The sequence below is a fragment of the Oratosquilla oratoria genome, chromosome 1 (assembly GCF_046742065.1).
Source record: "Oratosquilla oratoria isolate Oo_2021 chromosome 1, ASM4674206v1, whole genome shotgun sequence".
In the NCBI taxonomy this organism is placed as follows: domain Eukaryota; kingdom Metazoa; phylum Arthropoda; class Malacostraca; order Stomatopoda; family Squillidae; genus Oratosquilla; species Oratosquilla oratoria.
This window is the reverse complement of record NC_134777.1, coordinates 115467851-115483808: the sequence shown is the minus strand read 5'-3', so window position 1 is coordinate 115483808 and position 15958 is coordinate 115467851. Positions and strand designations below refer to the sequence as shown.

Here is a 15958-nt window from a genome sequence, read left to right as displayed (position 1 = left end):
GTTTTCGTATAGAGTAAAAAAAAAAAAAAAATATCCTGGAAGACATGATTTGGTACAGAGCTCACTGAGCTGAGTACTTTGAATAGCTGCACAGGTGGGACCCTCGGAGTAGCCAGGTCTCCCTGACTACTGTTTTGGTGATGCTTGCCCACCCACCAGTTCATGTCTACATCTTCTTCGACTGAGGCTAGAGAGGATGTAAGTTGAAGGATGGAAATGCGGTAGGCATATGCAACGTCAATGTGGAATTATTGAAACCGGCGGTGGGGTCATAACTCGTAGGTTGTATAGCTGTCTGCCGTGTGATAGCCAGGAACCATTTTCTATGACTTCTAAATGGGTCTGGTTGTTTCTATCAGGTCCGGTCAGTCAATACACGATTAAGATTCATTGATCTGCATTTTTGTGGAGAATAGACGTAAAGTTGAGTAGGTGTTGTATGGAGATGTTAATAGAAGGCATTTGATTATTGCACTGTGGGTAGCTGTGGGATCCTCTACGGGTTTGTGGGAATCTGCGAGAATAATTTACCTAATATTTGGTCTGTATTCTGGAATAGAGAGTGCTGTGAAGTGTGGAATGAGCCAGGGTCTGTATCCCTAATCCAACTCTTTTTAACATGTCCACGGTCTGCGTATTTGACAGAGTTGTCTATTAATGTCGTCACGGAGCATCTAATAACACATTTTAGACCATCGGCTTTGTTTTCATCGATGATTCTCTACTTCTTGCTAAGTTACTGGAGGTCCTGATTGTACGCCAAGAGTCAATGCTCATGAATGCGAGACCAATGGAACTCCGAGTATCATGAACTAAGGTTTAGATCCAGGCGTTTTATGGGGCTTATTGGATGATTCATTTCAATCTGCGCAGGCATGTAGCGAGGGCACTGAGGATTTGTAAAACTTTGAATACTTTAATGTTGTAGTTTATAATAGTTATAGGTCATGCTAGGAAGACTGATTTCAAATTTGTATTAACATTAATGAACTATAAGAAAATATCTTGGATAGTCATACTTTCAAATGCACAAAGGTCTATCAAATGACTTGCTTGCGACAATATATATGCTACCAGGTGGTTATACCTGAGAGGGAGAGAGTTTTTACAAGAATATTTTTCTGTTTGAGAAACCTTTGATGCGGGAGTGAAGATCATTCACCCCAAGTTAACTCCTCGACCATGAGGATATCACTGAAGATTTGGGGGTAGACTTTTACTAGAGCCATTATTCCTTTCCCTCTTTCTCACGGTCCTTGATCGGAATTGATGGATTTTTTGCCTTATTTTAAACCTGCAAGTCATGTGTAGATGGCATTGATTCTCTCTTTTCCTGTTGACGTTTCCCATTTTCATATGGGGTCACCGTTCCTCGCTAGTCGTTTCCACCTGTTTCGGTCCATCACCTGCTCCTCCTCCAGATGTTTCTACTTAAGATCCTCTCTCTGTCTGTCCTTCCAACGCAGCTTGGGTCTCCCTCGCCTGCATCTCCCCTGTACCTCCATCTCCATCACTCTCCTTCCCACGTAGTCTTCATCTCTTCTTTTCACATGACCGAACCAATGTAATCTCCTTTCCTGCGCTTTCGCCGACGCCCCCACTACTTTCACAGTACCGCGGATCCTGTCATTCTTTATCCTGTCCAACCTCATCACCCCACACATCCACCTCAACATCCTCATTTATGCGACGTCCAGCTTCCTTTCTTGTACCTTTTTCAGTGCCTATGTCTCCGCTCCGTACAACAACGCTGGTTTCACTACTGTCTTGTACACCTTTCCTTTTACTCTGGCACTTATCTTTTTGTCACATAGCACACCTGATACTCTCCGCCAACTGTTCTACGCTAACTTGATCCTGTAGTAGATGGCAGTGATTAATTATCATATATACACAGAAAATTGTTTTGAGTTTTGGCTTGCTCGCTTAACACCTCGAAGGCCATGAGAATTAATTGGAAGGAATAAAATGAATATTTGGTACTTTGCTGCTTTCTAGAAGAGATACTGATTATATTTTGAAATTGAATATTGGACTATAAATTTCGTGCAATTTTGTTTCTGGTGAATAATATATTCATTTTTTACTCGAAGAGTTCTAAGCAAGAGAGTTGGGAATGTACCTGGTTTTCAATTGTTTGCTCCGTTCATTTCCATCGAATATATCTGTTTACCAGATTTTCTTATTTTAGTATATACAGTAACATGATACAAAAACAGTAATAACCAATATATGAAAATATAAAAAATAGGTGAGGACTAGTATACAAAATTGGTTGTTATCTGAGTCTTTATATATCTTTGAAGATGTTTATTAATTTGCCTGAGGTTCTTAACGTCAGGAACTACTGAAAACGTTCTGTTTTCCACCTTTGGTTTAACTTTCCTAATATCCATATGTTTTCCAAGCATATTAAATGCAAATAATTAGAACGCGGTCAGATATACATGATAAGTGTATTTGACGTTTGAATGATTTGTCAAATTGGATGAAAAGTCTTCAGGCGACTTATAGTTAATGTAGAATGAAGTAGACTTTTGTTTACATATGGTGTTGAATTTGTGTTTGCTTTTGGTAAACTTCAGCAAGTAGCAAACATATATCTACAGTAAAATGAAAAAGGAGTGAAAATTTTGATCGGAACTAGTCCTATGCAAGGAAATACCCGATTTCCTCCCGTGGCTGTGGTAAAGAAAAAACGTTGGAAACTCCCGCAGTTGAGACAGAGCCAACTCGCTTTATAAGCGACACTGCAGCCATGCAACCCTCACTCTCACCTCATCCCCTGGACAAGATACACGTGAGCTCCCCACTCGCACCGACAGAGTTCAAGGTAAAGTAAAAAAATATCTGATAGACTTCAGTAAACACTATCTATATCAAAATCTGCTGCCTTTTCTTGCCTGTCAACTTAACAAATTGTCTGTTTTTATATTTTGTTACTTGTTAACAGTTTCAAGAACTTATTCTTAATGGTTTTAGCTCGACTATATTTTATAAAGCATGCAAATACAAGCAAACTTTTTTACGATTTAGTCATTTGGACGTTAAATAACTACATTGTGTTTTGCATCCTACAGATGAGATCCTGTGCCGTAGCTCTAATAGTTGTCTTGGCTTTGGGAGCTGCCCAAGCTGTACCCCATCATTCCAAACCCTACAAGAGACCTTTGTCCTACGGGGCGAGTGGCCATCACGGAGGACATGCCGGTGGTCATCAGGGGAGTCACGTTGGTGGAGGCGTTCCCGTCGTGGGAGGACATGCTGGAGCCGGTGGTCATGCGGTATCGGGAGGCATCGGAGGGGTGAAGCCAGTAACTGGGGCCATCGGCGGAGGCGTCCCGGTGGGAGGAGTAGTAGGAGGCGTTCAGCATGTGACTGGAGGCATCGGAGGAGGTGTTGCAGTTGGAGGAGGTGCTCCAGTTGCTCATGGGATTGGAGGAAGTCTTCCAGTCGCTCCTGGTGTTGTCGGAAGTGTTCCAGTTGCTCCCGGCGTTGGAGGAAGTGTTCCAGTTGCTCATGGTGGTGTAGGAAGTGTAGCAGTCGCTCCTAGTGTTGGATTGACTCCTCCAATTGCTCCTGGCGTTGTAGGAAGTGTTCCAGTTGCTCATGGTATTGGAGGAAGTGTTCCAGTTGCCCCTGCTACAGTAGGAGGTGTCCCAGTTGCTCATGGTGTTGTAGGAAGTGTTTCAGTTGCTCATGGTGTTGGAGGAAGTGTTCCAGTTGCTCCTGGTGTTGTAGGAAGTGCCCCAGTTGCTCCTGGTGCTGTAGGAGGTGTCCCAGTTGCTCATGGTGTTGGCGGAAGTGTTCCATTTGCTCCTGGCGTTGGAGTCAGTGCTCCAGTTGCTCATGGCGTAGTAGGAAGTGTCCCAGTTGCTCCTGGTATTGGAGGCGTCGGTCCAGTAGCTGGTGGCATCGGTGGTGGCGTCCCTGTGCAAGGAACCCTCGGAGTGCTCAAGCCCGTGGATCCAGTCGTTGTTGGCGGCGTCCACGGAGGTGTCAGTGGTGGCATCCAAACTGGCACTGTAGGAGGCACACACGGTGTTGCTGGTGGAGTGATCCCTGGAGCTCCTCATGGCGTAGGATACGACAAGACCTGCAAGTACTTCTGCAAGAATAAGTACAGCAACCAATATGAATGTTGTGATCACAGTAAGTATCTAGAGGACATCTTTGCATCTGCACACATACTATATCATGAATGCTAGAATGACAAAAACTAGTTTGGAGAAATGACTAATTGACGCTGATTTGTTCTTTTCAGTTCGCTCTGGCCAAGGATCATACAACTAGTCAAATCAACAGGACACTTTACAAGTATTTTAAGAGTTCCTCATATCATCTCATCATCATTATTGTTAACAATCATTTTGTTGGCCACTTGAAATATTTGAGTGGTTCTCTTGTATGTTTTTGAGAGGGCATTATCTATTTACGTTATCTATATACCAAATAAACATTTTCATAGAAAATCTGTTTAATGTTCACCCTTTTTTGTTACATAAACCACAACTGTGGACGATGGGCCTTCCAAAAAAACTGACCCCTCTATATCTGACTTTCATTCAAATGCTTTGTACATTTTATTTGATAAATACTATAAGTGAATGATGGAAGAGAAAGCGAATGGCCTGATTGACCTTTTTTTTCTTCGAGTTATCTCATAATACATAAAATGAAAACATAACTGTGAAACAGTAAAGAAAAGTAATTGAGTATCAATACCAATATGATTTTTCAGTAGATGGTATACTGGAAGAGAAGTTGTTATATCAGGTTTTCGTATAGAGTAAAAAAAAAAAAATCCTGGAAGAGATATGATTTGGTGCAGAGCTCACTGAGCTGAGTACTTTGAATACCTACACAGGGGGGACCCTCGGAGCAGCCAGGTCTCCCTGACTACTGTTTTGGTGATGCTTGCTCACCCACCGGTGCATCAGTCTCCATCCTCTTCGACTGAGGCTAGAGAGGATGTAAGTTGAAGAGTGGAAAGGCGATAGGCATATGCAACGTCAATGTGGAATTATTGAAATCGGCGGTGGGGGCATAACTCGTAGGTTGTATAGCTGTCTGCCGTGTGATAGCCAGGAACCATTTCCTCTAACTTCTAAATGGGTCTGGTCATTTCTATCAGGAAGGGAAAGAAACCGATAGGACTGCAGTAATAGTCGCAATATTACGTTGCTCAATGTGTTGGGCAAGGTGCTTGCCCATTTGGTACTGTCAAGTGTCGCTCACATCTGTTAACTTTTCAGAATCATGAACACTCTGGGTTCATGTCCGGTCAGTCAACACACGATTAAGATTCATTGATCTGCATTCTTGTAGAGAATAGCCGTAAAGTTAAGTAGGTGTTGTGTGGAGATGTTGATAGAAAGCATTTGATTATTGCACTGTGAGTAGCTGTGGGATCCTCTACGGGTTTGTGGGAATCTGCGAGAATAATTGACCTAATATTTGGTCTCTACTCTGGAACAGAGAGTGCTGTGAAGTGTGGTGTGGAATGAGGCTGGGGTGTGTCCTTACTCCAACACTTTTCAACATGTCCACTGAGTGTGTACTGGACAGAGTTGTCTATTAATGTCGTCATGGAGCATCTAATAACACATTTTAGACCATCGGCTTTGTTTTCATCGATGATTCTCTACTTCTTGCCAAGTCATTGGAGGTCCTCGTTGTACCCCAAGAGTCAATGCTCATGAATGCGAGACCAATGGAACTCCGAGTATCATGAAGTAAGGCCTAGATCCAGGCGTTTTATGGGGCTCATTGGATGATTCATTTCAATCTGCACAGGCATGTAGCGAGGACTCTGAGGTTTTGTAAAATTTTGAATACTTTAATGTTGTAGTGTATAATAGTTATAGGTCATGCTAGGAAGACTAATTTCAAATTTGTATTAACATTAATGAACTATAAAAAGAATATCTTGGATAGTCATACTTTCAAATGCACATAGGTCTATCACCACCTGGCATCTAAGCTGCCAGGTGGTTATACCTGAGAGAGACAATTTTTACGAGAACATTTTTCTCTTTGATGCGGGAATGAAGATCATTCACCCCAAGTTAACTCCTCGACCATGATGACATCTCTGAAGATTTGGGGGTAGATTTTTACTAGAGACATTATTCCTTTCCCTTTTTCTCACGCTCCTTGATCGGGATTGATGGACTTTTGGACTTATCTCCAAGTTGTGTGTAGATGGAATTGATTAATCATCCCATATACACAGAAAATTATTTTGAGTTTTGTCTTGCTCGCTTGAGACCTTGAAGGCCATGAGGAATAATTGGAAGGAGTAAAATAAATATTTGGTACTTTGCTGTTTGCTAGAAGAGATAATGATTACATTTTGAAATTAAATATTGGACTAAATTGTTCGTGCAAATTTGTTTCTGGTGAAAAATATATCCGTTTTTTACTTGAAGAGGTCTAAGCAAGAGAGTTGGGAATGTAACTGGTTTCCAGTTGATTGTTCCGTGCATTTTCATTCAAAGTATCTGTTTATATACGCTTTATCAGATTTTATTATTTTAGTTTATGCAGTAACAATATACGAAAACAATAATAAACAATATATGAAAGTATAAACAAAATGTGAGAACTAGTATACGAAACTGTTTGTTATCTGAGTCTTTATAGTTTTGTTGAATCTATTAATTTGTCTCATGCTATTAACGTCAGGAACTACTGAAAATATTATGTTTTCCACTTTTGATTTAACGTTCCTAATTTCCTTATGTTCTCCAGGCATATTAAATACAAATAATTAGAACACGGTTAGATATACATGATAAGTGTATATGACGTTTGAATGATTTATCAATTTGGACAAAAAGTATTTAGGCGACTTATAGTTGATGTAGAATGAAGTAGACTTTTCTTTACATATGGTGTTGAATTTATGTTTACTTTTGGTAAACTTCATCAAGTAGCAAACATATATCTACAGTAAAATGAAAAGGGAGTTAAAATTTTGATCGGAACTAGTCCTATGCAAGGAAATACCCGATATCTTCCCGTGGCTGTGGTAAAAAAAACGTTGGAAACTCCCGCAATTTGGACAGAGCCAACTCGCTTTATAAGCGACACTGCAGCCATGCAACCCTCACTCTCACCTCATCCCCTGGACAAGATACACGTGAGCTCCCCACTCGCACCGACAGAGTTCAAGGTAGTCAACAAACATCTGATAGACTTCAGTAAACACTATTTATATCAAAATCTTCTGCCTTTTCTTGCCTGTAGATTTAACAAATTGTCTGTTTTTATTTTGTATTACTTTTTAACAGTTTCAAGAACGTATCCTAACTGATTTTGGTTCGATTTGATTTTATAAATCATGCAAATACAAGCCAACATTTTTACAATTTAGTCATTTGAATGTTAAATAACTACACTGTGTTTTGCATCCTGCAGATGAGATCCTGTGCCGTAGCTCTGATAGTTGTCTTGGCTTTGGGAGCTGCCCAAGCTGTGCCCCATCATTCCAAACCCTACAAGAGACCTTTGTCCTACGGGGCGAGTGGCCATCACGGAGGACATGCCAGTGGTCATCAGGGGAGTCACAATGGTGGAGGCGTTCCCGTCGTGGGAGGACATGCTGGAGCCGGTGGTCATGCGGTATCGGGAGGCATCGGAGGGGTGAAGCCAGTAACAGGGGCCATCGGCGGAGGCGTCCCGGTGGGAGGAGTAGTAGGAGGTGTTCAACCTGTGACTGGAGGCATCGGAGGAGGTGTTGCAGTTGGAGGAGGTGCTCCAGTCGCTCATGGGATTGGAGGAAGTGTTCCAGTTGCTCCTGGTGTTGTTGGAAGTGTTCCAGTTGCTCCCGGCGTTGGAGGAAGTGTTCCAGGTGCTCATGGTGGTGTAGGAAGTGTTGTAGTTGCTCCTAGTGTTGGATTGACTCCTCCAGTTGCTCCTGGCGTTGTAGGAAGTGTTCCAGTTGCTCATGGTATTGGAGGAAGTGTTCCAGTTGCTCATGGTGTCGGAGGAAGTGTTCCAGTTGCTCATGGTGTTGTAGGAAGTGTACCAGTTGCTCATGGTGTCGGAGGAAGTGTTCCAGTTGCCCCTGTTGCTGTAGGAGGTGCCCCAGTTGCTCATGGTGTTGTAGGAAGTGTTCCAGTTGCTCATGGCGTTGGAGGAAATGTTCCAATTGCCCCTGCTGCTGTAGGAGGTGTCCCAGTTACTCATGGTACTGTAGGAGGTGTCCCAGTTTCTCATGGTGTTGGCGGAAGTGTTCCAGTTGCTCCTGGCGTTGGAGTCAGTGCTCCAGTTGCTCATGGCGTAGTAGGAAGTGTCCCAGTTGTTCCTGGCATTGGAAGCGTCGGTCCAGTGGCTGGTGGTATCGGAAGTGGCGTTCCTGTACAAGGAACCGTCGGAGGACTCAAGCCCGTTGTTCCAGGCATTGCTGGCGGCGTTCACGGAGGTGTTGGTGGTGGCATCCAAACTGGTACTGTAGGAGGCACCCACGGTGTTGCTGGTGGAGTGATCCCTGGAGCTCCTCACGGCGTAGGATACGACAAGACCTGCAAGTACTTCTGCAAGAATAAGTACAGCAACCAATATGAATGCTGTGATCACAGTAAGTATCTAGAGGACATCTTTGCATCTGCACACACACTATATCATGAATGCTGATGTGACAAATGCTAGTTTGGAGAAATGACTAATTGAGGCTGATTTGTTCTTTTCAGTTCGCTCTGGCCAAGGATCATACAACTAGTGAAACCAACGGACACTTTGCAAGCATTTCAAGAGTTCCTCATATCACCTCATCCAGCTATCATTAATGTTATCATTCATTTTGTTGGTCAGTTGAGATATTCATGAGTGGTTTTCTTTTATGTGTGTGGGAGAGCGTTATAAATTTACATGATCTATTTACCAAATAAACATTTTTCATAGAAATTCTGTTTAATGTTCATCCTGCTACTCTTTTTTTTTTTTAACTTAACCTACAACTTTGGACGATGGGCCTTCGAAAGTACATATCTGATTATTATTCAAATGCTTTGTACTTTTTATTTGAAGGATATTACAAGTGAATTTACATTATATATCAACGATGGAAGAAAAAACAGATTGCCAGATTTATATTTTTCTCTTTTAAATATCTTATAGTACGTAAAGTGAAGACACTATTGTTGATCAGTTAAGAAAAACAATGAGTCCTATATACCAACATAATTTTTTCAGAGATTGTATACTGGAAGAGAATTTGTAATTTCAAGTTTTCGTAGAGTCAAGAAACTTCCTGGAAGAGACATGGTATGGTGCAGAGCTCACTAAGCTGAGTACTTTGAACAGCTGTACAGGGGTTACCCTCGGGTCTACCAAGTTTCCCTGATTACTACTTGGGTGACGGTTGACCACCCACCAGTGCATCAATCTCCGTCCTCTTCAGGAGCTACCGAAAACATTCTGTTTTCCAGTGTCGTTTTGACGTTCCTCACCTCTACATGATAAATATATTTGACGCTTTATACGTATAGTTCATCAAATTGGACAAAATATCTTCGACTGACTTATAGTTGATCTAGAATGAGGAGACTTTTGTCTAGATATAGTGCTGAATATGTGTTTGCTTGTATTAGAGTTGGCCATCCAATAAATCATCTTTGCCTGGTAAACTTCAACAAGTAATAAACATATATTTAAAGAAGACTGAAAAAAATTGGAACTAGTTCTATACAAGGAAATACCCCATCTTCTCCCGTGTCTCTTATGAGAAAAAAATTGGAAAATCCCCGCATTTGCTGCAGATGCAGCTCGCTATATAAGCGACGCTGCAGTCATGCAATCCTCACTTTCACCTCACCCACTGCCCAAGACACACGTGAACTCTCCACTCGCACCGACAGAGCTCAAGGTAAAGTTGCAAGACAACTGACAGACTTCAGTAAACGTTGCTCATATAAAAATATGCGGTCTCTTTCTTTTTTGCTACTTCAAGAATACAGCCTTACTGATTTCAGGCAGATTATTTTGTATAAACCATGTAAATTCAAGCTAACACTTTTAATTCTGATTATTAGGACGTGAAATAACAACGTTGTGTTTTGCATCCTACAGATGAGTTCCTGTGCCGTAGCTCTGATAGTTGTCTTGGCTTTGGGAGCTGCCCAAGCTGGACCCTACCATGGTGGAGGAGTTCCCGTCGTGGGGGGACATGCTGGAGCCGGTGGTCATGCGGTATCGGGAGGCATCGGAGGGGTCCAGCCAGTAACTGGACCCATCGGCGGAGGAGTTCCAGTTGCAGGTGTCATTGGAGGAGGTGCTCCAGTTGCTCATGGCATTGGAGGAAGTGTTCCAGTCGTTCCTGGTGTTGTGGGAAGTGTTCCAGTTGCCTCTGGCGTTGGAGGAAGTGTTCCAGTTGCTCCTGGCGTTGTAGGAAGTGTTCCAGTTGCTCATGGAGTTGAAGGAAGTGTCCCCGTTGCAGGAGGAATTGGAGGAATTGTTCCAGTTGCGGGAGGAATTGGAGGTGTTAGGCCAGTTATTGGAGGAATCACCGGAGGCGTCACACCCGTGGCCGGAGGAGTTGTTGGAGGTGGTCCTGTTGCTGGAGGTGTCCCAGGGCTTCAGCCTGTCGTTGTAGGCGTTGATGGCACTATCGGTGGTGTCGGCGGTATCCACACTGGCACTTTAGGAGGCATCCAAGGAGTTCTCCACGGAGCAGGACATGGCAAACCTTGCAAGTACTTCTGCAAGAATAAGTACAACAACAAATACGAATGCTGTGATCATAGTAAGTATTCAAAGGGGAACTTTGTCCCCCACATACATTCCCTGCTATAGCATATGGAGTGACTATGTAAAAAAAAAGAAGACTAATTTTCCTAATTCTGTTTCTTTTCAGCTCGTCCTGCACATAAACCATATGATTAACTGAATTAAATGGACTTCTTTCAAGCATCCTTAAGCTCCCCATTCCAAATCATTCATCCTTGTTTATTGTTATAATCTGTTTTTGTTAATTGTTTGATAATATCATAAGATATTTTTTTCCTCAAATTTGAGGTAACATAGGTTTTTACCAAATAAAGCTTTTATAGCAATAACGTTTTTAATACCTTTCTTTTAATTGTATATTCTATCTGATTTTTTGAAGAAGGGCCTTTTGAATGATGTATCTGATCCTTACTCAGATATTATTTTTCTGTCCTGAAATAAGAAGAGACAATGAAACACTCGATAGCCATTTATGACCAAGGAAGATACATATAATTCTGTTGCCAATTTCTTTCTCCTTATACTAAATTGCAGTCCACAGACTAAAGACAAAAATGATCAAAAGAAAAGAGAAGATGGATTGGTATGGGATTTAGAAATGGTTTTTGATTTTGATTTGATCAAATACGTGCTTCAAGGGGGGTTTTGAATTTGGGTTTCGGTATAGATATACATGTTTTGTTAGTGTTATAGGGAGGATCGAGACATAGATACGGTGACGATATTAATTCTGTGTACACATGATTACACTATAATTTTCCTCATGAACGCGACGCTGTTTCTTGTTACCACGGGGTAGTACCCAGGATGGAGGCCTTTTGCAACAAAGTTGCAAAATCCTTCGCGGAATCATCGGGGTGGGACTGACGTCACACGCCGCAAGTCCCGCCAACTGTGACGTCATTGAAGATCCGAGGCAAGTTTTCGCTGACTCTTGTTACCCACCTCTCTCTCTCTATTTTTTTCTCTCTCTATCTCTCTATCGCTTCTTTATATCGTTTCTTCTGGTAGTTCATGGATGTAATTTTCTTATCGATGAGAACTGTCTTTAAGGTATTTATTGATTTTAAGCAAAATAAATGAAAATAACCTTACTTTTGCTCACTTGGCATTCGCAATGAAATTTCCACACTTTTTTTTTTTTTTTTTTAAGGTTTCTTCCATGATCGAGGACATGGCAAATAAGCAAAGAATAAAATATTCTCATCTGAGTCAATCCTATTCTTGGAAATCCCCAATTTCCTCCCATGACCCTGGAAAAACGCCAAGATCACAAGAGTTGAGGGTGGGGGCTGGGAACCAGTTTGGTATATCTGCCGGTGCAGTTATGCAGCCTTCATTCTCGCCTCAACCATTGTCCAGGACACAAGTCATAAGTCAAGTTTCCACTCGCACAGATAAAGTTCAAGGTAAAAGTCGAAATATCACTGACAACTGAATCTAACACTGTCTACAAAATATCTAGTCATTATTTGTTTAAAGACTCAAAGATCCAAATTTTTTGGCTTACTAATATTGTTATGAATGCAACTTTCTTTATCAATTCCTATCATATTAAAAAACACAACTCTATAACCCAGTCATTCAAGATTAGTTGCGTTTTAGTAAGATTATAATTTTTGTTTTGTCTTGATTCTTTCGTAAATAGGAGTATTAGTACTATATAGCTAATGGTCGATAGTTTAACATATCAATGTTAAAACAACCATTAGAAATAAAACCAATAACTACTTTTTTTTTGGCTTACCTTTCCCACCTTTGTAAATACAAACTCCTTTCAAACATTGTAGTTTACTGTAATATAGAAACCTGTCACAGAAACGAAATCACTTGTGTATTTGTACTCTATAGATGACATCCTCCGCCGCAGCTTTGGTATTTGTGAGAGCTCTGGGAGGTGCCCGAGGCGGGACCCATCGTTCAAGAAATTACAAAAATCAACTGTCCAACGGAATGGGAGGTCGCTATGGAAGGCACGTGGATGGAGGAGATTCGGCCATGGGAGAACCTATCGACATCAACGATGGTCATCTGAAAACGGGAGACCTCGGAGGGGTCCGGCCTGTGACTGGAGGTATCGTCGGAGACGCCCCATTAGAAGGAATAGAAAGACACGTTAATTCTGCGACTGGAAGTTTTGGAGGAGGTACTGCAGTTCCAGGAGGTACTGTGGATGTCAGGCCTGTGGCTGGAGCCGTCGGCGAAAGAGTTCCTGTGTCAGAAGTCAACAAACCGGTCTCAGGAGCCATTAATGGAAGCATTAGTTACAGCATTCCAATTGCGGGAGATGTCAGAGGATTCAAACCTCCGTTTGTTGGCACCGATGACAGCATTCACGCTCGTGTAGGTGGTGGTATCCACAGTGACACTGTAGGAAATGCTGGGATAGTAAGGGATATCCAGCGTGACACAAACGGAGTCACCCACGGGGATGTCTATCACAGAATCCAAGGCGTTTCCTATGGTGCAGGGCATGACAGGCGCCAGAAATACTACTCCAAGAACAAATATACCAGTAAATACGACTACAATAAGTATCTAGATAACGACTTTATCCTAACACAGATACTGTACCAAAGCAATTGGAATGAGTAGAAATAATTTGGAAAAATGGCTAGTTTACCAAAAATTGCTCTATCCAGTTCGCACTGGTTATGGATGATGTATCTAATGAAGTCAAACGAACTTTTTACAAATATTTTAGAAGTTCCTCATTTCAACATACTCACTTTATTGTTCTCACTCTTTGTTATTGTTGTTGTTGTTTATATGATTTTGTAAGCTGTATTATTCTCTATTGATTCACGAGATAGTATATATTTTCCAAATAAATGTTTTTGATCGTTCTATTTATTCATTTTTTTCTTAATGGACATAATATTCTTAGACCACGGATTTTTTATAGCCCAAATTTGACTTTTCCTTAATTTGATATTTAACCCTGAAATGAGGTGGGATAATATGATTAAGACCACACAATACCCATCTGTAATCAAACAAAAGAATGGGAAAATTTTGGGTGCCAACATCTTTCATCTCGGAAAACACCTTGCAAAAAAAAAAAAAAAAGAAAAAAAAAAAAATCACGTGGAAGTAAAGGAGTGACTAATATGGCACTCGTAAATAGCATTTGAATTTGAAACTTGTAGATGTACCATTGGGAGAGGGTTTGTAAATTTGGGTTTTAGTGTACGGACAGAAATGTCGTTGATGATAATTTTTCACACACATATCACGGGCTGTTCTACCACACTATTTCATCAACGATGCTTGATGAGAAGAACTGGGGGGAACAGGTCTGGCAAGGAAACGCGCACTTCCACGAACAGTCGATCTGAATCCACGCTGTGTTGTTTGTATCCTTCAACACTCTAAACTTAACCTTGGACTTCGGGACGCGGGACGCACCCAGCTCACTACTTCGTCTAGTTTGCCAAACGTGCACGTTCGCTTCCATGAACGTGGATCGAAGAGTACCGTTCCTGGAATTGTTAATTGTTCGCAGGGCAGGTAACTTGGACCCAAACCGTGAATTTCACTCTTCTTTACAACCGAAGCCCAAAGAAGTTGGTGCTGAGGGTCACTTCAGAGGTTTTGTTTACACGGAACGACGCTGGAGCTAAAGACGTCACATCCGCACTCTCCCTGAGCAGGTTGTACACTGCAGTGGGTAGCTGGGACTACCGGGACCTATGAGCTTCCAGCTCGCAAAACGATCCCGTAGACTTCAACGGGGGAAATGGCTCCTAACCCGTTATGCACTGAGAGACAACTGCCCTGCGTCACGCAGTCTCACACGGTCTTGGACCACGTGCTGGACTCGTGATTGCTGACTGTTACCCTCCCAGATGAGAGCTCAGAATTCATATATAGCCCGATCCATGGCTAATGCTGCGACTTTAAAAGCACACATATGCAAACAACTCCTTGCCCAACAGAGTTGGAGTGTCGGCTCCCAGTGTGTCGATGCTGATTTTTTTTTTCAGTCCCAAGTGGGACTCGCACTAGGTTTGCTGAATTGATTGTCGAGAGCGGTACCATTGCACCGTAGAGCCGTGTACTGATCTATTAGTGATCAGCGACAGTTCACCAGTACATTGATCTTAGTATACATACAATACAATACATACATACATACATACATACATACATTATTACATGCATACATACATACATACATACATACATACATACATACATACATACATACATACATACATACATACATACATACATACATACATACATACATACATACATACATACATGCATGCATACATACATACATACATACATACATACATACATACATACATACAAACATACATACATACATGCATGCATACATGCATGCATACATACATACATACATACATACATACATACATACATACATACATACATACATACATACATACATACATACATACATACATACATACATACATGCATACATACCCTACATGCATACATACATACATACATACATACATACCCTACATGCATACATACATACATACATACATACATACATACATACATACATACATACATACATACATACATACATACATACATACATACATACATACATTCATACATACATACATACATACATACATACATACATACATACATACATACATACATACATACATACATACATACATACATACATACATACATACATACATACATACATACATACATACATACATACATATACCAAGGGCTTTTTTCCCCTTACAAGGGAGGTAGCCAAAGTCAGAGGCATAAATCCACTCCCACCCATTTCATCCCCACATACTCCACTCCAATTCACTCCCCTCCCTCCCTCTTTTCTTGGCTCCTCCTGGATGACGGGTCATCCCTGCATCTCGCCCACTGTCCTGGTTCAGAGCCAATCAAGGATAAATATCTAGTAGGAGCCTTTTACCTCTAGAACTCTTCAAAGAACATCAAACAATTGCCACGACAAACAAGGCATGAATATAACACACACACACACACACACACACACACACACACACACACACACACACACACACACACACACACACACACACACACACACACACACACACACACACACACACACACACACACACACACACACACACACACACACACACACACATATATATATATATATATATATATATATTTATATTTATAAATATATATATATATATGTATGTATGTGTATACACACACACACACACACACA

General features: G+C 41.4%; 4 protein-coding genes across 5 annotated transcripts; all 4 read left to right on the top strand.

The window, feature by feature from the left end:
- The first annotated feature begins 2699 nt into the window (after positions 1-2699).
- LOC143024894 (uncharacterized) lies at positions 2700-4472 on the top strand. The gene is made up of 3 exons (XM_076184291.1): positions 2700-2833; positions 3081-4152; positions 4265-4472. The coding sequence occupies exons 1-3, from the start codon at positions 2759-2761 to the stop codon at positions 4291-4293; spliced, it is 1176 nt and encodes a 391-aa protein (XP_076040406.1). The 5' UTR covers positions 2700-2758; the 3' UTR covers positions 4294-4472.
- Positions 4473-7021: 2549 nt separating this feature from the next.
- LOC143024891 (uncharacterized) lies at positions 7022-8895 on the top strand. Its single transcript, XM_076184282.1, has 3 exons — positions 7022-7177; positions 7423-8584; positions 8697-8895. Exons 1-3 carry the CDS (start codon positions 7103-7105, stop codon positions 8723-8725), a joined length of 1266 nt encoding a protein of 421 aa, XP_076040397.1. The 5' UTR covers positions 7022-7102; the 3' UTR covers positions 8726-8895.
- A 504-nt stretch (positions 8896-9399) lies between these two features.
- LOC143024904 (uncharacterized) lies at positions 9400-11060 on the top strand. Its single transcript, XM_076184330.1, has 3 exons — positions 9400-9871; positions 10075-10747; positions 10859-11060. Exons 1-3 carry the CDS (start codon positions 9797-9799, stop codon positions 10885-10887), a joined length of 777 nt encoding a protein of 258 aa, XP_076040445.1. The 5' UTR covers positions 9400-9796; the 3' UTR covers positions 10888-11060.
- A 773-nt stretch (positions 11061-11833) lies between these two features.
- On the top strand, positions 11834-13582 carry LOC143024898 (uncharacterized). Of its 2 annotated transcripts, none has more exons than XM_076184305.1 (2): positions 11834-12140; positions 12602-13582. In XM_076184305.1, the coding sequence occupies exons 1-2, from the start codon at positions 11849-11851 to the stop codon at positions 13324-13326; spliced, it is 1017 nt and encodes a 338-aa protein (XP_076040420.1). In that variant the 5' UTR covers positions 11834-11848; the 3' UTR covers positions 13327-13582. The 2 variants fall into 2 exon arrangements, with proteins under 2 accessions (XP_076040420.1, XP_076040431.1); XM_076184316.1 differs by having other exon boundaries at positions 11993-12140; positions 12583-13582.
- Positions 13583-15958: the final 2376 nt, after the last annotated feature.